Raw genomic sequence first — 21456 nt, 5'->3', positions numbered from 1 at the left:
CGCCCGCACCGCCCCGTCCGGCTTCACACAAACTGTAATTTAATATCCGCCCAGAAATAATACCATTTCCTTGACATTGCCCTTCATAATCGAAAATATATGTCTTCATAAACAGGATTAACTTTTATACTGTAGTTTGTCTATCATTTCAAGATCAAATACAATCCACGCACTCAATATAGCTAGAGTTGTCGGCTGGCGTGTTACTAGTTGCTTCACTGGCTTCTATAATTTATTAATCGATCGAGGACTAGCTACCAGCTGTTGCCACTTAGCATTATGGATCACTTCATACATCAAGATGAAAAACTTATTTTCTAAATTGCTAATTGATTGCTATCATATTTATAAATCCTTATTATGAATATTACTAGGTATTTTCTACAAAATAAACTTTTTAAACGTATAAAAGGTTCCTATTAGTTCCTATTAGGAACCTTTTTCAGATTTCCAGTTGGCAGTTATTTCATATAATATTCACGGGCACGGAAATCTAACTATTGCGTGAATCGACACGCAAATTAACATTGTGTGTTCAACGGTGCATTTGAAATTGTAGCGTTTCAGGCAAATTGACTAGAAACAAATGTGTTGGCGCTGCCAGGACATGACATGACATTAACATTCCGGCAGGTTCAAGACAAGAATGACAATAATCTTCAGGGGTGAGAGTTATGGTGAAGCTAAGTGAATCAGTTATGATTGTGTGGTAAAGCCAAGCAAGGATTTTTAAAAGTGAAAGTATGTCTTAATTCAGTCAGTGTAACAGTATCGATCGGTCGCTACGTAACTCTACCATCGGAGGCTTCTGAGGTCGTCGTCAAGGACATATTCCCAACGAAGGCTCTTTTGAAGGGCAGACCCGATCCGAAGGTCTCTCGCGGCGGGGTGGCGTCCTTGGCCTTTCTTTTGCCTGAATTTTCGTAGCCTATATTTAGAAAGTGGGCCTAAAGAACTACCTAAGGTTGAGCCAGTTTATTCGTGCCAGCTTTCACCCTCTATTCGGGCAAGGTCACAAAAACTTATTTCCTACACAAGTGCTTAGAACAGCTGTTAGACCAACAATAATGTAAATGAATGCTATATTTCTTAATTATCATTCCGGAAGCCCTTTCAGTTCATGCTGAGACACTTCCGGTGAAAAGTATGCGTCCCTTATTGAGGTCGCATTTAGCACCGTTGCTGGCTAACGGTCTCTCCTCGTATTGAATTACATCTATTAATAATGGGGCCTAATGACAGTTTAATAACAGGGCCATCGTGACTAACTTATAAAATCAGCTCACTGCGCTTGTTTGCCAATGTTCAGTGCTCGCAATATGGAGGTTGGTCGCCTTAATGTAAACAGATACAGGGAGGTCCTCTGAAATGCAACATTTGCACAGGCGAATTAGGCGGCGATATGCCTTCATCTCTGCGCCCACAATAGCGATAATATTCGCATTATGTCAGATGGCGCTTCGAGATATTTAAACTCGGGTATCTAGTCATCCTACGCCCTTTCAACGTTTATCTAAGAGGCGATCTTAAATAAAGGGTGGTCGTAATTTAAGAAAATATCTCGTATACTATAGAGAACGTGTCTAATGAGAATGATACATACGTCTTCATTTATGGTATACGCTCATGATGTATTGTATTATACGATGTAACTTGATCATAAATCATAACATCAGATCCAAAGTTCTTCAAGAGGTGATTACAGTCCAATAGGCTATTGAAGAAACACAAGCGGGTAATTAGACAACAATGGTTGTTGCCTCTCGCAAACGCAAAACAAACAAGCTGAGAAGCCTCCATTACGGCACAAAGGAGCATCACGGCGGAGCACGGCGGCGGACAATGCGCCTGTAACGGGACTCACTGCACTAATTGTGGACTCGAACCTTCCGTTACTTGCAGCAATCGAGCCTCCAGGGAAAAGCTCTATGAGTCATTAGCGCGGCTAAAAGCAACACGATAGCCGCGATTTGACTTCCCGACTAAAAAGGAAAGGAAAAACACATTCATAATATTAAAAAGCTTTTAATAACACCGGCTGCACCAGGAAGATAATAATTATAATTCTAGAGAAGTACTCTCACAGTATATAACCCATTAAAATACTAGGATATACACAATTACTTTAATTCATCCGTTATGTTACCGCCACTGACGCAAGAATCCAGTTGAATGTTGGGAAAATAGCAGTTCTCAGTCGGAAAACTATTGTGGCTGGCCAGACAGACAGCGCATAATTGCTGTACCGAGCATTTTACCACACAAAGCTTTTAGGCGGCATTTGAAAGCCAATTTTTCTGGAAGCCTGTTGTCCAAGTTCGCTATCCCTCTAAAATCCTTTTTCTAAATTGAAGATGACGGAGTCTGTTCTGGGGTCACTAAGTTGAGCTACTGTTTTTTGATAGTATTCCAAAAATATACCTACACTATACCATTTTATAATAATAAACTAGACATAGGCTATGCACTCTACTTGATACTTTTCATAGGTTAAAGTTAAAGCAACTCCGCTCCGAGATAACATGGAAGATGCAAGCAGGCAGAAAGTAGATGTAAATGGCACAAGGTCAGAATCTGAAATGCCAGAAGGAAATTATTCTAAGTAAATGACCTTTAATATGCAAAGATGTTGGCAACTGGCTGGCTGCTTTATGTCTGTTGTCAGATAGCATACATACTTGAGCAGTTCAGGGAGACTTTGTTACACTTGTTGAATAAGTAACAGGATGATGAGGTCAGAAACTTAAAAAATCATAAATATTTTATCAACACCTCGGAATGTAGAAATCTAAAGGCCGATGCATTTAAGTTATTACACTTTATTATAGGTTATACCCAATTAAGTTCTAAATAACCGTAGTCATGTTCCAGCGGTACCTTAAATAGAAAATTTAAACCTGTTAAGGCAGTGAATAAATATCAATTAATCATAGATAACTTACGCTGTGATTAGGTGGTTCGAAATAATTGCTGCGTTGCGCAGGAAAATACCTTCGTATATGGAGTTACATGAGTCTTGCCGTCTTATTCGTGCAGGCTTGGCATGATGGTATTGCAATAGCGCGATTGTAAGAGTGGCAGACGGCTTTACAATACGGGCTATCGGTGCAAATTCAGAATAGTAATGGGCTGGTTTCCCTGAATAGGCTATTTGGGCGCATGTTTGGGTGCAGCAGTGCGTTGCGTCATTGCGGCGATAAAGCGCGTGATTGTGGTGCAACTCCGTGCAGCTAAACGTGCCCCAACACGGCCCGCCGGCACCTGCCGCGGCCAGCCGACTGTTTGCAAACATGGAAATAAAGTATTTGCCTTCAAACATGTAGAAACGAGATGTGTAGTTGTGTACTAACACTCTGCACATTGATTTAAGCACTTAAACGTCGCTTGTTTGAATAAACAAATGTTAAGTGTGATGTAGAATGGAAGGAATAATATAGACGAGTGTAAAGATCACCCTGTCACTAATGTTAGGAAAACCAGTTTTTTAAGGTGCTCTTAAAGAATTGACATAAGAAAATGTTAGTACCACAAGGAAAGCACTTGAAGACGGAAGTCATAGGCAGGACAGTGGCTTCATCTCAAAGGCTGGAGTCAGACAGAATTGCCTCTTGACGCGTGCTCGAGACACCACACGTTCAGAAACTTGACGGAGAGCCCTCCGCGGCTCGAGCAAACATCACTCCATGTTGCCAGACGACAAAGAAAAACATCCTGAGGCGTGGAAAATAAACATGCTTTCCTATAAATGGCAATGCGCTTAAAAGCTCATTGTCTCTTTCTGTTTTGAAAAGTCCTTACGTTTTTTCTTTGATGTATCAATCTTATTGGAAATCGCTCAGAGGGTGGGTGCAATGATTTATTTGTATAAAGATAGCTCGTGAAATAGCTCCACTTGAACCTCGAGTGCGGCCCTCGGCGCGCAGGCCGCCATGCAATGCCAATAAACTCTAAACTTTATTGTTATGACTGGTTATATTAAAGCTCGTTATTATTACGTCAAACGTTTATACGGCAGTGCATGTTTCGACATCATTGGCGAGACGGTTCGTTCAGTGCAACTTCAACTTTTCTTTATCGGCATTTTGATTACCGTTTTGTTACTCGTCGTAGTCTCTAGTGCATATTTCCTTCCATTCCCATCGAGATTGGATATTTAGTTACATTTGATCCGGCATATCAAATGGCTAATGCACTTTGAGTGCGACTGCCGTTAGTGCATGCTCCACCAATCTGCCTTCTTGGGTTTCAGGTAACACATCTCAGACCGGGGACTTCCACTCTGTAAGCCTCTTAGGTTCATGTTCACTAGTCATCTTACAAAATCTAGACGATTGCTCATCACATTTATAATATTTTTTATTTGATGAAAAGGTTATTTTAGTTGCTTGAAATCAAATTATGCATGAAATGACTAATGGAGCAGTGAGCACATTGACAAAAAGTTATTAATTTGCTATGAAAAATTGTAACACAGTAGGTGTTTTTATTAGAACAGCGATTCACAAAAAGTAAATGTATTGCGTAACAAAAACTAGTAATGATAATGGGTTTACATCTGGTGTTACGCTATTTAATGACAGTAATTACATATGACCATGGGAGTCGTAGTGACCTTGCCACGTGATCGAATAGTACCATCAGTATCAACGGAACAGGGCATTTACTGAATCATTTTACCATAAACAACTATATGTGTAGGTGGAATGTACCTACTTTGGTCATGGCTAACCTACATTACATGATAAATTTAGAAGTTCAGTTAATAGTAAAATCAGCAAATAGTGAAGTCTGAATCTAAAATCAATATCGCTTGTTTTGGTCCAGAATTTAAAAGCTTTCGCTGGCCAGGACATTGAAAGCTGCGCGGGGCACGAATGCCGAGCTACCCCAATGACCTGACCTGATCTGGGTGACCTAGCTCCGAATGTCGGTCAAGTTTATTGTGCCTGATCCGATATTGTCAAACAATGAAACAAACTACCTGCCTGCTATACGTAACGTTTCTCGAAGCTCGTCACGTTCTATGTTATTGAGCTTTCCAAATACAAATTAATTAACACTAATAGACTCGTCGAATTCACATAAATTATTCAGTGTAAATGAGTACAAATGAAGTGTTAATAAAACCACATGCTCAGGCGGTTGACTTCTCCCCACGTGGGTAGCCTCTCATTACGGGATCTCTATCGCTGCGTTCATTTCGTGATCATAATACTTTGATAAATTCCTCGACCCCTCCACTCAGTCCATTCCACGGGTTTCGACATTGTTAATGGCTCTCACCACATACAAAGCCTCTCGAATCCTTATGACGTTCATTATGAACATTCAGACCGGTTTTTTTGGTTGGTCCTTTTTTATTAGGGTTCCGTAGCCAAAATGGCAAAAACGGAACCCTTATAGTTTCGTCATGTCCGTCTGTCCGTCTGTCCGTCTGTCCGTCTGTCACAGCCGATTTACTCGGAAACTATAAGTACTACAGTGATGAAATTTGATGGGAATATGTGTTGTATGAACGGCTACAAAAATATGACACTAAATAGTAAAAAAAAGAATTGGGGGTGGGGCCCCCCATACATGTAACTGAGGGATGAAATTTTTTTTTTCGATGTACATACCCGTGTGGGGTATCAATGGAAAGGTTTTTAAAATGATATAAAGTTTTCTAAAAAACATTTTTCTTAAAGTGAACGGTTTTTGGGATATCAGCTCTCAAAGTCGTAAAAAGTATGTCCCCCCCCCTCTATTTTTATAACTACGGGGTATAAAATTCTAAAAAAAATAGAGGTGATGCATGCTAATTAACTCTTTCAACGATTTTTGGTTTGATCAAAGTATCTCTTATAGTTTTTGAGATAGGTTGATTTAACTGTAATATTATATTTGCTGCTACGGATCCCTTTGTGCGCGAGCCCGACTCGCACTTGGCCGGTTTTTTAGGTTAAGTATACGAATTTTACTCACATTATAATATCTAGTAAAAGATTGCCGAGTACTTTACACCTTAATTAGATTCCCTAAAAGGAATGCACCAAAGGATGAGTGTGTAAAAAGTTTGAAGAGCAATAGAGGTGGAATCCACACGTTCGTCACGAACTTGTCTCCCGTACGTGACCGCGCGCTGTTAGCGACTTCATTTGCAGGTCCCGGGTGCAGGCCAAGTGCTAACATGGCTCCATGAGCATCCGAGCTAAAGGCAACTTACTGGTGACTCAGTAAGAAATGCCGGAGACGAACAGGTCGTTGACCCGCTCTCACGTGGAGTTCTTATCGCCAAAATTACTCCTACGCACGCTCACTTTTTTTTTGCTCGCAGTCGTGCCACGTTGACTTCGGAAGAAACTCGTTTCTCGTTTCCGCTGTTAATGTCTTCTGTGGATTCTGAGAACTCATTCACCTATTTTATGGGGAAATCCGTATTCAAAATAACCTAGACCATTGATGATCATCATGAGCAATGATTATGTGTCACATTTACTCGTCTCCCTGGAACAACCCTGAACAACATTATGAGGTATGCTGTGTTGTTGAATCATAGATTTATCGAATAAAATAATTACTCGTTTAATAAATTTTGTGCTTTGACTCAGCCAGAACCGTGACGTCATTCTGCGAGAGTAGCTAGTGTACCACCGCCGTCCCGCGTCCTATAGAACGTGGATGAGTCATTGTTGCAAAAAGTAAGCCCTGCGCAGTATTTCACGCTCTCGGCGGATGAATGAGTTTAATCCAGCCTCAGAGCCATGGACCACTAACTTCATTCCATATGCAAACGGGAACTCTCTCTCTGCTCTATGTTTGTTTGCAAAGCGTCCAAGTTTTTCATTAGGGGAACATTTTTCTGTAAAGGGGACCGCTAAAAGTTTGTGAAATTCGCCAGCTGGGGTAAAATATAGTTTGTGAAATGAAAATGGCTTATTATGAAGTTTAACTTTAGCTTTTCAATAAATAGCCAAGTAAATCCACACACACATATTTATATCCGAAACACAATCTATAAGTCAGTCATATTTCCTCAAAGTTATGGCGGCCCTCATAGACAAAGTTCACTGAGCGGCAGTTTGTCTGCGGCAACTTCCACAGCCACTTCCAGCGCCAACTTAATTACACAGATATTGCACAATGTTTATTATCATCGGGGAGTTTGTTCTACATCGGGCCAAGTTTACTGTAATTAATGCAAACTTCGGAAGCTTGAAGGTGCCGAACCAAAACGTACTTTCTCCTCAGCTAATGAGGAGTATACGTTACTGATGATAGGTGCTATTTTCCCTTGTCCTAAAGGCAAATAAGGCTAAATTGTGCGCGTTTCTGTGTGAACACGTTAACACGTTAACCGCCACCCGGGTCTGTCGGCATTGTGCTCCCAGTTTACATACAAACGTAATGGAGGGGAATAATTACTGTCTGTGTCAGAGGGAGCACCGCAAAAATTTCAGATGTGAGACATTTAAGTGTGGTTTATTGTGTATTACTGATTAATTGGCTAATGAGAGAGATACTGCGAAATTAATCTATAACAAATGGAATAATAAATATAGCAAATTCCTACAAAGACACTGGTGTTACGTGTTCATTAATGAATGATAAAAATTATCTTCGGTAGAACGCGGTCAAAGTTGACGCGACGATGAGTCACCGGGTGGACATTGAATTAATTCGCGGGCTTTTAACTTCATTAAAGAGATATTCAAATCAGCTCGTACCATAACATTCCTTCAAGTAATTATGATAACATCAAGTGATCCCCTCACGGAAGCGGCAAGGGTCATGTCGAAGGCATTAGCATTTTTCCTTAACTTCCCAAGACCCTGCTGTTACCAATAAATATGTAATACAGACGGATCGATCCCCAAGAGCGAGGGGTGTTTTTATTGCGAGCAGGTATGACATCAGCACTAAATAAATGGCGAAAGTTTGAACAAGTCAAGTCAAGGCAAGTCAATTTGAACTTGCGAAGAGCAAGTCAAATCTAAACTATCATCCAAATCCTTCATTTCAAACTTTGTCGCAGCTGCCTACACTAATAGAAGAAAATGCTTCATTTTAAGCAGCAAGGTTCCAACCATGACTTCATTTTCTAGCTGGTAGTGCAGATGAAGATAGCGGTAATGAGTCCGTATCGGAAGACAGGAAGGCCAGTGAGCTCACGGGCCGCCACGTGGGTGTATCCCTGCACAAGTGTCATGGCATTAGTGGTAATAGCGACGTCGATGTACCACAGTCGATAAAGTACACCCCCGCCCCATTACGAACACTGAGTCGAATGGACGCAGTGGTTGCGTAGCTTTCATGCCGCGAGCAGCAGTAATGGAATCACCACGGATATTGATGGATTAGATTTGCTCGACACGGCTGACATGTCCTACTTATGTCAATGTGATTTGGTTTGGTATATTTTGATTGATTTATGATTTATATCAGTTTACTTGAAAATATAATATTATACTTACTTATGATAATTTATTGATACAAAATAAAATCAGCACTGTATCTTTTTGTGATTCGTGTTCCAAACACATCTAGCTACTTAGGTTTCCTTAAAGTGAAGATTCCATCTTAACTCCTTCGAAATCGTTTTCGTTGGCGCGATTAAATTGCGAGGGTTAAAACATTGCGAACATTAAAGGGGACTAATAAATTAAGAACGCTCGATCTAATTCGGCTAAGAATTCATTAATTGGGCAAATCCTTTTATTAATTCTTCTTTGGCATTTATTTTATTGGAGTTAAAGAGTCGGCATAGCCTGCTGTTTTTTTTGAAACACACGTCTGTAAAATTTGCGAAGTCATTGCATAGGGCTGTAATGAAAGGCATAACATAATTTCGTAATTAAATTACGTCGGGTCGAGACGAAGGGTTGACTAATGAGCAGCCAGGCAGGCTCCCTCTGGGCCAGTTGCACGCTTCTACTGAGGCCTTGAATAAATAATACTCAATTGAGCCAGCGAGACTACAAATCACACCCCAGTTGCCCCACATGTCCAGACAAAATATCCAAGTTGATAGATTTTAATAATAAACAAAGACTTAAAACGATTCATTACTATACTACCGTTATAGAAATAGGCAGGGAAATGCCACGATACTAAAATTACTTGCTTGGAGGGTTGATGCTCCACCGTAATATTACGCGAACCATTTCACCTGAAGGAGCACCCGTGATATAAACGGATATAACCTGCGCTTTCTATCCGAATTGGCGGCGAGTGTTCCAGTTCGCTAATTCGGGAGAGACTGGGACTGAAACAAGAGGGTCAGTCTAGCTTACAAAAAAAAAAGTTATGGAACTCTGCTGCGCTAACCGGGCGTCTGTCGCGTTGCATTAAACAGACCAATAGCATGAAGGCTCTTGTTCGGAAGTTTTTTGTAAACCTAGAGAAGCCCTCGCGGCTGAAGGCAAGGCAGCCACGTGCGGGGCGTCGCCATGGCAACCGAGGAAGTGCCATTCCGCCCCCTCCCCCTGCCCCCTGCCTCCAGGGATACTACCCACACTCGCTGCTTCCACTCCGCACGGCAAGCTAAAATAACAACCTTCCAAATGAATATTCGATACAAATCCCTAATGAATTTATGATGTAACTCAAACCAATTCCATTTACCAACTTTATCTTAATTTAATTTCGTTACATGTATATTTTTGGGTGAAAATTATAATGAAATCAAAAAAATCGGTTCTGGTTTTTAAATAAGCTTTTGTTACGGATTAATTTCGTTTCTTTGGAGCATGCCAGGGCCAGACCTTTATTGTTGCCATAAATACGTAGGCGGCATAAAGCGATATGTTTGTGCATGGGTATCCTCATCAAATCAGCGGACCGTAATAATAACTCCATTGGACAAAGGGCCGCGAGATTTCGCAGGCAATTTGGGAACGAGGGGGCAGATACGAGGGAATATCGCGATCCGGACGACCTACGACATATGTTGGGCGTGTATGTGCCACGTCCCACAGTAACTTGATATCTTAAATGAAAGCTTCCAACTCTGCAGTGCTGCCAATTACACACTGGCCAATAAAAAATAAACGTATAAGAAATAAACGATTATGAAGACAGTGATGATATTACTGAAAAAAGTAGGCCATGCGGGGTTAACAAGACCCGGAAAGTCCAATCCCAATTTCCCCCCGGTTACTTGAACTTTGTACCGATACCGACGACTGTCAATATGCAATGTTACTGTCCATTCAACTCCCCTTCTATGTCGGCAAATCCCTTATACTTTGCGGTTCCGAACAATTTTGGACGCGGGGGTACAAAATTGGAAACCACAAATCGTGGCTAAGGTAATTTCCTTTTTTTATTTCTGTACCTAAAAAGTGTTAGGACTGTTACGAGTAACTTCCATTTGCAAAGTCATTTTGTTTCCTTCAATTTCATTAGAGGGAATTACAAGAGAAACGGACGGATAGAGTCAATAAAGTTAAGGATGTTCCAGTAAGTTTGCTGCGCGTCAGACAGTTTCTGGGGCAGGGACTAAAGCGGATAATGGTCCATTAACTAACGAAGCGCCCGATGCCTCCATGTCCGGACTTGTCGGCCGCTAACAAAACGAATTGGCAGATCCATCAGAACTCTTCGGGCCCGCCCTTTATTACTTCATTGACGTGACATCGGTATTATCGATGTACACAAGTAACATGTTTGTTCACGGGAAAAACATCGAGATCCAGTTACCAAGTGTTCTTTGTAAGAGTGAGAACAATGGATCCGTTACCGTGGAGAAGGACGGCCACCGCCGCATAACGAATGCATTGTCACAACAAGATTGCAACGCGATGCGCAAAGTGTACTGACATAATCATTATGGGTACTCTGTTTATATTAACATTAACTTCTTGTTTCATCAAATTCTCAAGAAATGCCCGAGAAATTGCTTTCCACGAAACACTGCAGCATGAGTTAGCGATTAGCATTTATAAATTGTGTTAACGAATGGAGCTGTTAATGCAGATACGTGGAGTGAAAATGATGAATGAACTGGCCACTGTTTGCTAGCGCTATCAGTTTTCATTTGATTATGTTTAGTTTGCGGCCACTTTGCTCAATATTCGCTCATGTACGGTTTTCCACAGTAATTATATTAGTACTAGCTGTTCCCGCGCGCTTCGCTTCGCCTTAAAAGTTTTCCCGTGGGAATTCCGGGATAAAAAGTAGCCTATGTTCTTTCCCATGGTCTAGACCATATGTATACCAAATTTCATTCAAATCCGTTCAGTAGTTTTGGCGTGAAAGAGTAACAGACAGACAGACAGACAGACAGACAGACAGACAGACAGACAGACACAGTTACTTTCGCATTTATAATATTAGTTAGGATATAGATATGTGAAGCTGTAACATCGTAAACGTAATATTACGTGTCAGAATGTATAACGTTTAATAATATGAGTATTATGAGTAATCCTTAGCAGCTGCAAGGCAATTGTTGATCCAGTGCAATAGAGCGTTCTGTTGGTTGCAATAAAGTGTATTCTATTTGTTAAAAAGATAAACAGTTTACCGGACAGCTGCATCTTGATAACGGCTTGCCATCTGATCAGGGCATATAATATAATTCGCTTGATTACTAACAATTTACTTCAAATGTAAATTACAAGCGCTAACATCCGTCTATTCTTAGTTACTTTAAATAAGTTTTGATACCACTTAGGATACAAATAAAAGATCCTTAAATAGTGGGTCGATAAAAACAGCATTTAACTATGTATTTTTTTCTTTGCAGATAATCTACTTGTCGTCTTTGCAGCCAAACTGGAACACTTATAGCCTTTCATGAAGGTAATGAATTATAGTAAATTGGTCAAAATAGTTATAGTTATCTATACATTTATGATTATAGCTTACCTAATATGTATAATCCAATAGATGAAAGTAAAAGCTAAAAGATTAAAAATCACTATAATCTTTCTAACATATTATAAAAAATTATAAAGCTCAGTACTTGGTTTAATCTATTATCTTAGGCAGGATCATCGTGGAACGTAGATGCTAAAAATAACAAAGTTGCACAACGTCGTCGGAGAACATTGGGGCTATCATCTCATCAGTGTCCGAGGCTGCAATTGCGTCCTCGGCACCCGGGGCTCGCCCGGTCCGGTGCCTGCAGCTATGCGCCCACCTTAATTTATTCATGCTAAACCAAAATCAGCTACATCCTTTGAGAATTTCCTCAGGAATCCATTAAAACCTCATCATCAGTCCATCCATCAATCAATTTTTGACCCCTCTGTATATAATAGCGAGAGTGTTTTTTCAAGCCAATTAATTTGTGATAGAAAATTCGAGGGCATTTAGAGGAGATGCATGAAATTGGGGCAGTGTATCATAGGTGACGTATCCTATCCTAGCGCGGGCTATTACCGACAATCAGACGGCGACCTTGCCGCTCGTTGGGCTGCAAATCGCTGGGGCGTCATGATTGCCTCCTCAATCCGGCTTCAACTTTTATTGTATAATGCGCCGTGCCATTCATACTGTGTACTCATATTACGTCAGATATTAAAAATGAACTAAGTGCAACGACGCAGATCTTCAATTTCGAGAAGACCTTGAAGAATAGCGAGTCAAAAATAAAAACAAACAAAGTAATATGGCCGGTATCAGCAGATTCGAGTAGTATGTATGCAGACGATATACATAGAGAAGCAATCAATTGCAGGAAACATCGCTATTCGAGTCACACGTTAAATCGATCGTACGCTAATGAAAGTGAGTGATTGTATTCACAACACGGAGAAGCGGTCATCAATTCAAAACACGATTTAAATAACGTATTAAAGCCTTTCAAAATATGACCTATATATATTCGAGATATACAAGGCAGGTTATTGTACCATAAATAAATACTTTGTTAAACTCGATAAGTTGTTGTAAGTTTAAGGAACCCAATTAAAATTTCATTTACATTGTAGAGAGGATTCTATCTGAGGTGCACCGATAAAAGCCAATTGAAGATGTTAATTGGCATTGTATTGCATTTGATTGTTCGTGCATGATTTGACTTTCAATTGGGTCCAATTCGCAAGCATGATGATGAGAATTCAATGACTTAAATGCTATGATATGCGTTATATGTATGCGATACTTGAGATGTTAAAAATAACGTGACCTAAATAATAAAATAACAAACACTCGAATACAGATTAGCGGCGATGGTGACTAACGAACGAGTTATTGTCAATGAAATTGTGGAGCAGATGAAAGATTTGTTGAGGAGAGAATAAATAAATCATTTATATACTCAAATAGCGTCAGACAAAATCAATACAGTAGCTGCGAGTGCAGATACTGAAGGTCTGGAACTACGGTGGGGTCCACATTAATCAAGTTACGGTTTACAAGGCAGCCCGCGGCGGCCACACTCCGCCCGACTTATGGCCGATACGGACAAACACCCACTTATTTATTACCCGCGGTGAGGAAACCAAAATTTAAACAAGCCAGATCGTAGAAGAGTCTCATATGGCATTGACAATTACATCCAAGGCAATTATTTAAACTGCTCTATTACCAACTGTATCTGCTTATGCCCGTCGGCACAGTTCTAATGCAATAAATAATCCGTCGTTCCGTTTAGTCACGCTGCGGTCCCGCAAATTACTTGCATATACCTAAGTACATGCAAGTATGTTCAATTGCGGTATTGCTTATATGTATTTTTATTATATCTACAAATTGCTTAGCAAGCAACTAGTTCTTTAGGGAATTAATACAAGAGTTATATTGCTGGGGGTTATGAAATGTACCGTGTAAATCAGAAGTATTAGAGTCCGGTTGAGCCCAGCAGGGCTGGCGGCAGGTGCGGCCACGGTTCACTTGAGCCCGGGCGTTAATTAGCCCTTCTTGCCGTTTTGATTTATAGCTCTACTTTGTCTTAACCCTATGATACTTTACTAACCACTTCGTTGCTAATAGAACCGTTGGCGGGAGCACTGGCCGATATTAAAGTTAAATAAAAAGCTTATTTCAATTCGAAAAGAGAAAATTTAATTGTCTAAAACGGAAACGGTTGCACGCACCAGACCGCAGTCCTTATCCTGGGACATCTCGCGTTCCAGTCTGCGATCACAAATATGGATAGATAGGGTAGGTTGTACAGTATGAAATCGGTTTTTCTAAATCTTCAAACCTTTTATTATAAAACTCATCGAGCTATATTATAGGGCAGGCACAGACATCGGTATCTAGGACGCGTTCATGAGATCGCGTGACGCCACCGCCGGGGCGGGCGTCCTCCGAGACCTGCACTCATCGGCGCTACTTCACATTCTATTCATTAACGTCATTCAGCCAGCACTAGCCTACTATCATTTATTGCCTATCCAAGATCTCCACCTGGTCATTGGAATTCCTAATAATGAAGAGAAATTAATAGATATTCTGATCTTTCTCAGCATTGGCCATTACGAATACAAGGCAGCAGAAGGCGATAAGAGTCAGCCGTGAACGTGTAGATAAAGATTATAAATGGAGCCAGTAATGTATTGCAATAGCAGCTACAAGTCTTTAAATTTTCCGGATTCAATTAATCTTTATAAAAAGCTTGATTTTCCTGTAAGTATCAACAAAACATCAATGGGCACACAATCCAATTTGAAATGAAGGATAAAGTGGGGAGATCATTAGTTAATTGTATTGTCAACTGAGTTTATGGGCGCAAGTAGAACAGACAATAAGCCGTGGAGTCGCGACAACCCGCATCCTATTGTTTTAAGAGGTTGTAAGAGCTTCGTTGTGACTATTTGCGGCTCGCTGCAGCCGCGGGCGCCACGTCTCTATCACGAGTTGAACTATAATTCGCCACAACGTACGTACGAGGAGCTTATCTTTTCTCTCCATTTATGAAAACAATTTATCATGTCTGCGTCGTCGTATCGTATCGTAATGTCTTGTTCAAAGCTATCACTGTCGCGTCGCGCAATGTTCCGTTTTCAACAATCTGTCATTGTATGCAAGTGTTTCAATAATAAACATGTCGAATTAAGATAATTACAGAGAGTCGTTGTTGATTCTCATGATGTTTTGGCGTAATTGGTAGTCGGTGTGGTCTTCGGTTGATTCGCAGCGAAATTGTAGTCGTGGTCATGCATACATGCATACCGGCGGCCGGCATGATAACGATCTTCATGCATGAGGTTGTTCCCACGGCATCAGCTGGGTGCGCGGGCGCAGCGGCGCGCGACCTCCACACCACACATCGGCTAAAAACGATCATGACGACGCATCCATAAGGTTCTAACGGAGTATAATCTCTCAAAAAAACCGAATTCGAAAAAGAATTTGTTTTATAGTTATAAAAAAATATGATAAGGCTACAAAACTAAACACGGCTTGAGACAATTGAGGGAGCAATTATTTAAAATCCAACCCCGATTTAAGCATGTTTTGACGGTGGCCAGCCACCCTCCGGCTAGACAATCCTCCCACCAGTTTTGTATTTGTTCGAAATTCCATGAAACATTTTCGTACGTGCCTTGGAAAGGCAAACAAAATGCGCTGTTTCCGCGAAATGTACAACATTTATAGCAACAGCCTGAAATAGTCAACAACACCATTAGCTCACTTTTTACAGGAAGTCAATTTGTCGGTAGTTGAGCGTGGGTACATCGATAATATATGGACGGTAACTGTTGTACGTGAGAGTGTGATGGCGCCCGAGAGAGCTATTTAATGTTGCAAAAACTAGTGTCGGGCCTTGCAGCGGCTAGACGCGGGGCATTACCGACCAATCGAAACTAGCGAGCGGACGGACTGGTTGCTCGACCACCACCATATATTACAAAGTAATCTGTCTCACTCCACGGTACAAGCCACAGCAGCTAATGCTGCTCAAATGACGATCAGGATTGCGAGCTTGTCATACGTCATACCGTGTCTAGCTGCGGAGAATGCTATTTACTGCTATTTCTGCACCTGTTCATCTTAAGTGTCGTAACGGATCTACATGTATAATGCAGCATAATAATATTCTTTTTGTTTCAAAGGTAATAAGATTTTTTACCGCATGATTAGCACAATGACTTTTAGAAAGCTCCATTTTGTAACAAAACCACTGGTAAGTCACCGAACTTAAGTAATATAACGGTGCACAGTCACAAAAACTTAACAGTTTCCGTGGACAAGAATCCACGCAAGAAGCTTAAGTAAATCCAATGCAATCATCAGTAATTGACCGTTACATGAAGGTTCCGTTATAGCTAACCATAGTAACAATTCGTCTACAAAAACCTAGTTGTCTAGGATGAAATATTTGGATATACCGAAAACAAATCTCCATCATAGGTAATACGACATGTATGTGATTTGTCAGGTGTCTAACTGGACAACTGAGAGGAGTACAAAGGAAAGCTGGCGCAGTCTCTTCATTAACCATCACGATGAGGTGGCGTCTGATAACAAGCTATTACCGAGATAATTGCCTCCCAGCGCGGCCCCGCCCAGCGCCTCTCTCACGCTACTCCATCCTCTTTGTTATTTACCAAAGAGGTCACGTTCGTAAGGGACGTGATGACAAGATACTCATTACAAAAACGAACGAGAAATCCAACGACACGATATTTTATAAATAAAACGTCCAAACGTGAAGAACTGGGTCCTTAACGGTTTCGGTATTGTTTAGATAAATGCCTCGGATTAAGAGTCGTGACATCATGAAGACTGCAATGGAGCTGAGCTTAATGTCTTCCTAGAGCACGGAACAGGTGGCAAGTACACTACAGATGTTCCAGGCCAGAGCGCCGGTAATATTGTCGATCGTCAGCAGAGATTGTAGTTGCAAGCGGCCGCGGCGAGGGGTCAAACGTAATTGAGGCACGCTTATCACCTGCTAACGGTTACCGGCGGTAGCGGTACCAAAATGTACGTTTATTGAAACTGTAATATAAAAGAACGCAATTTCGAAATTCGTTCCAGTGTCCCCTAGCAAACACAAAGAACATACAATCGATGAATAGGAAAGAACACCGGAACCGATACTCGTATTTTCAACTTTTAGTTCAATTTTCATTTCGACGCTTCACAGTGAAACTTTTCAGAATTTTATTGAGAAACGTGTGGAGTTACATCGCACCTACATGTGAAAACAAAAAAAAACGATCTGATGCTTATACATCCAACCATTTAATTAGCACAGTGCTCGACTCACCTCCAGTATCGCATTGCTGACGTTAACGGAGTTTCTGCATTGTAGGCGACACACAAACTGGGTTAAAAGCTTAGTGTTGTAGCACTAACTCACTAGGGATAACTAACAACATACTGCAAAATGCAATTAAAACCGAAATACCTTTGAGAAACTAATACTTTCCCACATAATAATGAATGGGCTTAGGCGAGATCGGTTGGTTTAAGTCTTGTTTGTTTGAGAATAATGTTCAAACATGGTCGTTTGTTAAAGTTTGATGTATGAGCGTTTCAGATGAGACCTTTGGCCCTGTTCTGCCATGTAAACGGCACTAATAATGCTCTGGTGATAGGTCATCGTAGAAACGCTGCAAGTAAGAACTTGATTAGTAAACTATTAGTAGCCAGTAGAGCCACTAGAGTGAGTTGACTTTCACCCAATATGTTTTAGCAGAACATTTACGATATTGGTTGTAGATCTGTTGTTAGATCAAATTGTCGTTACAGCATACATAATATATGTTTCATTGAATAGACTTTACAACTCCAACTCCAATGCATGCATTATTTATGCGATATGCGACGCGGGTCGGTGTTAATGTGCGATAAAACAAACTCCTATTAAATTTAGATAAGTGTTAGAGGAATTTAACTGGATCTTAAACACCAATCTGATAATTTTAAGTTTATGTCTTGTAGACTGTTAGATTTAAGACTGTACCAATACATACGGTTCTCCTCTAACGTGTGATGGTACATTATATTGAAAGTTCCTTTCAATAAAGGGGCATCGCGGAAAGCCATCACTTGTGCGGTTGTAATCCAGTCCAGTAATATTGATCCCGGCTTGTGGGTAATGCGATTACTGTGCAATTGCTCGAGGAGCTTTGCTGCTCGCTTTAATCGACTTACATTGAGCCGAGTGAGTTCTACATGGGAGTATTTTTTACACGCTCGTGCTAGAACGAAGTATGTATAGTTTTCTTTGGTGCGAGGGCTATAATTTCCTCTATCGATGCTAGAAGAAGGTTATATGTAATACTACCTATGTATCAGTAAGAATATAATAATATGCTTAATATTTCTTGGTATAACAATGTTCATAGCTTTGGAGTCTGTACTATTACGACATCAATATCTACATTGACGGAGCCAAGAACAAGAAGGGCAGCGGTGGAGGTGTCTTCTGCCCGGAACTTAATTTACAATACTCTGTCAGCTTCGGGAACAAAGCTACTGTTTTTCAGGCAGAAGCTGCCAGCCTACTTGACGGAGCTACACAAATAAAAGACACAAAAAATTGCAATATCTGCTTCTACACAGACAGTATGGCAATTTTAGGTGCCTTAGGCAGAACTGTAACAAAATCTAAATTAATTTTAGAATGTCACAGAACACTTGAAAACCTAAGCATTTCAAATAATGTAACAGTACAATGGATTAAAAGTCATAACGACAACATAGGAAATTGCGAGGCTGACCGACTAGCAAGAATGGGATCAAATACCCTACCAATAGGGCCAGAACCATTTATTAGTTTGTCATCAAAGGCAATAAGGCAATGTCTCACCGATAAAACACTATCTGAACACAATCAGGAGTGGATAAATCGTGTAGATTGCAGACAAAGTAAAGCGTTTATTGTATCATACAACCATAAACTTACACGCTACTTACTCAACCTGTCCCGTAGTAATATATCATTAATGGTAGGATTAATAACAGGACATTGTTGCGTGAATAAACACTTATATACCATAGGTAACTCAACTAGTCCCTTATGTAGGACATGTAAAGAAGTAGATGAGACGGTTGAACATATTTTGTTAGCTTGTCCACCTACTACAGAAACAAGATTATCTATTCTTGGACCAACAGAGCGCCTACCTCAGCTATTACAACACCCAGGCCTGCTACTCCAGTTTACTCGGGAGCTAGGCTGGCTGAGCTGAAATCAAGGGGATATTGTTCAAAGGTTCCACTCGAGAGAGCCACGTACAGGAACTTCACCCCCTATGAGAATAGAATAGAATAGAATAGGAGTCTGTACTAACGGACAGTAATCCCAATGTGGTGTGAAATAAGCAGCTCAATGATAAATTACCTCTGGACACTTGACGTAGCGGTGCCGTAGATAAACGCAACGCAACTACAGTGTCACGCAACGCTAGACCGTGATAACGCGAGGCTCATTTATCAAAGGCAGTCACTTTGTCACTGCGCAGCGGTTTCATTGTCTCCACACTTATGAGTACTGCATGCCAGATTGTTATTTGTTTATTTTATCAAGTGTCCAGCTCAAATGATATACTGGACTCATCAGTTTACAGGAATTTACACGTGAATCGAGCTGATATGCCTTCACTAGTGGAATTATATGAATTAACAACCAAAATATTATGTCTAGGTATTGTTCATATTTCCTAAACAAATATTAATATTTAGTACGTTGGTGAGTTCGTGTATAAATTTAATACAATGTTTTCTTAAGCTATAAATCACTTACATTGATGAGCGTTTATACTTGTCGGTAATAATTAGCAGTTACAACAAGTTATATGTTTGTACGAATCATAAAATTCAACCTTGCCCTGACCTGTCCCTTCACTGCCAGTAATAAACCCCATTTATTACTTCCACAATGGCACAGGGTTAAAATTAAACACAAGTGTAAATGTATGCACTTTGTGGTTCAGCAGTTCTGCTTAGATCATCGAGTACCTATACAGTTGTATAATGCACCGGGCTACAATTTAAAATGGTTTATAGTGCGGTGTGCAGTAAAGCAGAGCCACTTGACGCGTCAACGTCATCCTCTCGACCTGACAACATTCCGCTCATGAATAAAACAATGCATCTGACGGACGATATAATCCGTCCACCGATTCAAACTGCCCGCTGGCTTGTGGTTTAGGGTCCGACCAAACACAAAAACCATATACGGTCACAGCCAGCGAACCCGCCGCATTACGATTCCTGGATACCGAACATTCCCCAACAACTGCTTTGGATAGAAAGTGATTGACGCCTCGTGTTGAATTGTCTGTCGGTTTAGGGAAAACACATTCATAGACATGGGGAAGCGCAAACACGGAATTTCCTTGTTTTATTCGAAACGGTTCCCCTCTCGTCTGCAGCCGAGTGGCTCGCACTAGAGGAAGCTATTGTTCGGGGCTGTGTCGAGGGTGTTCAAATCGACTCATTACCGCCTACCACTGAATAATTGTCTGAGTTAACGACTGAGCTTGAAAAACATATCATTTCAAATTTGGGCGAGAGCGAGCATTTCGCGTCGGAATTTAAAGCTGCGTCATTGAATTCAAGTGAAGTTCGACCATGTGAGAAAGAATTCGATTTATGTGAGCACAATGGTCAAGTTTCAATGGCATTTTGTGGTTTCCCACAAGAGTGGTTTAGTGAAATCAGTTAATCAATTGTGGTAGGTGTCGCATTGGCGCGCGGCGCGTCCGGCGTCACGCCGCGCGCCTCGGCACAATGGGGCTGCCGGCTCACTCCACCTGACGGAATGCAAACATTCCAAAAAATATATTCTACAAAAGAAATGCTCCATTTTCAATAGAATCCATCCTCTTTAAAAAACTTTAATAGGCAAATAATTAGATAAAACTCTGCCGTCTACGTGATAATAATGATGACCTATGGCATAACGCTTTGTGTGGTTCGTTGATGACCTAATTCGAAATTTCATTTGTGCTGTACAACAATAATTTAATCTTCGTTTAATTTGATTCGGTTAGTTACACAATGTCACGGCTTTATCTTTATTAAGGGTAATATTTCAGTAGCTAATCAAATAACAAATGGTCCAGATTTGGGTTTCAAATAGGCCGAGTCAATCCCAATTGAACTTATTAAATTGAATTTCATGTCTGTGACGCCGGCTGCAATAGCCAACGAAGATTTATTGTATTTTTTATTGGCTATAGTTCATGTTATCATGTCCCTTGAACCTTGAATAGACGGAGATTTATAATTTGTAACCGTTAATAATTTAATGACGTTTTGCATGACTCGTCATTTTGTAAACGTCATAAAAATCATCTCATATTCATCATGTTACATGAAATCATTGACACCGCTAATGCATACTACTACATACCTAATGTAGGTAATTTTAGTTTTTACAGTAACATTTTATGGGCGGTTCACGAATGCTAAAATATGTTAGTCAAAGTCACGAGTTTACATCTGTAACAAATGGCAAACACTTTGCAAACGTCGAATCGCCTCGAACGAAACCCATTTTTTAGCATCGTAAATTTCACTACGGTACAAACCCTATAAACAGTCTAGTGTTTGGGATCGGAC

The 21456-nt window shown here is 40.5% G+C and overlaps 2 protein-coding genes across 2 annotated transcripts in view; one reads left to right on the top strand and one right to left on the bottom strand.

The window, feature by feature from the left end:
• The window catches only part of LOC105395676 (mitoguardin), a 57009-nt gene that overhangs the window by 15599 nt on the left and 19954 nt on the right, over positions 1 to 21456 (bottom strand). The window lies entirely within an intron of this gene.
• The window catches only part of LOC105395675 (protein unzipped), a 36360-nt gene that overhangs the window by 8373 nt on the left and 6531 nt on the right, over positions 1 to 21456 (top strand). The window contains exon 2 of the mRNA XM_038121361.2: positions 11729 to 11784. Within this exon, the coding sequence (XP_037977289.2) occupies positions 11779 to 11784 (6 nt within the window). The 5' untranslated portion in view covers positions 11729 to 11778. The remainder of the gene's footprint in view (positions 1 to 11728; positions 11785 to 21456) is intronic.

Source organism: Plutella xylostella, chromosome 4 (assembly GCF_932276165.1).
Source record: "Plutella xylostella chromosome 4, ilPluXylo3.1, whole genome shotgun sequence".
Taxonomy (NCBI): Eukaryota; Metazoa; Arthropoda; class Insecta; order Lepidoptera; family Plutellidae; genus Plutella; species Plutella xylostella.
This window is presented reverse-complemented; position numbering and strand designations above follow the sequence as displayed.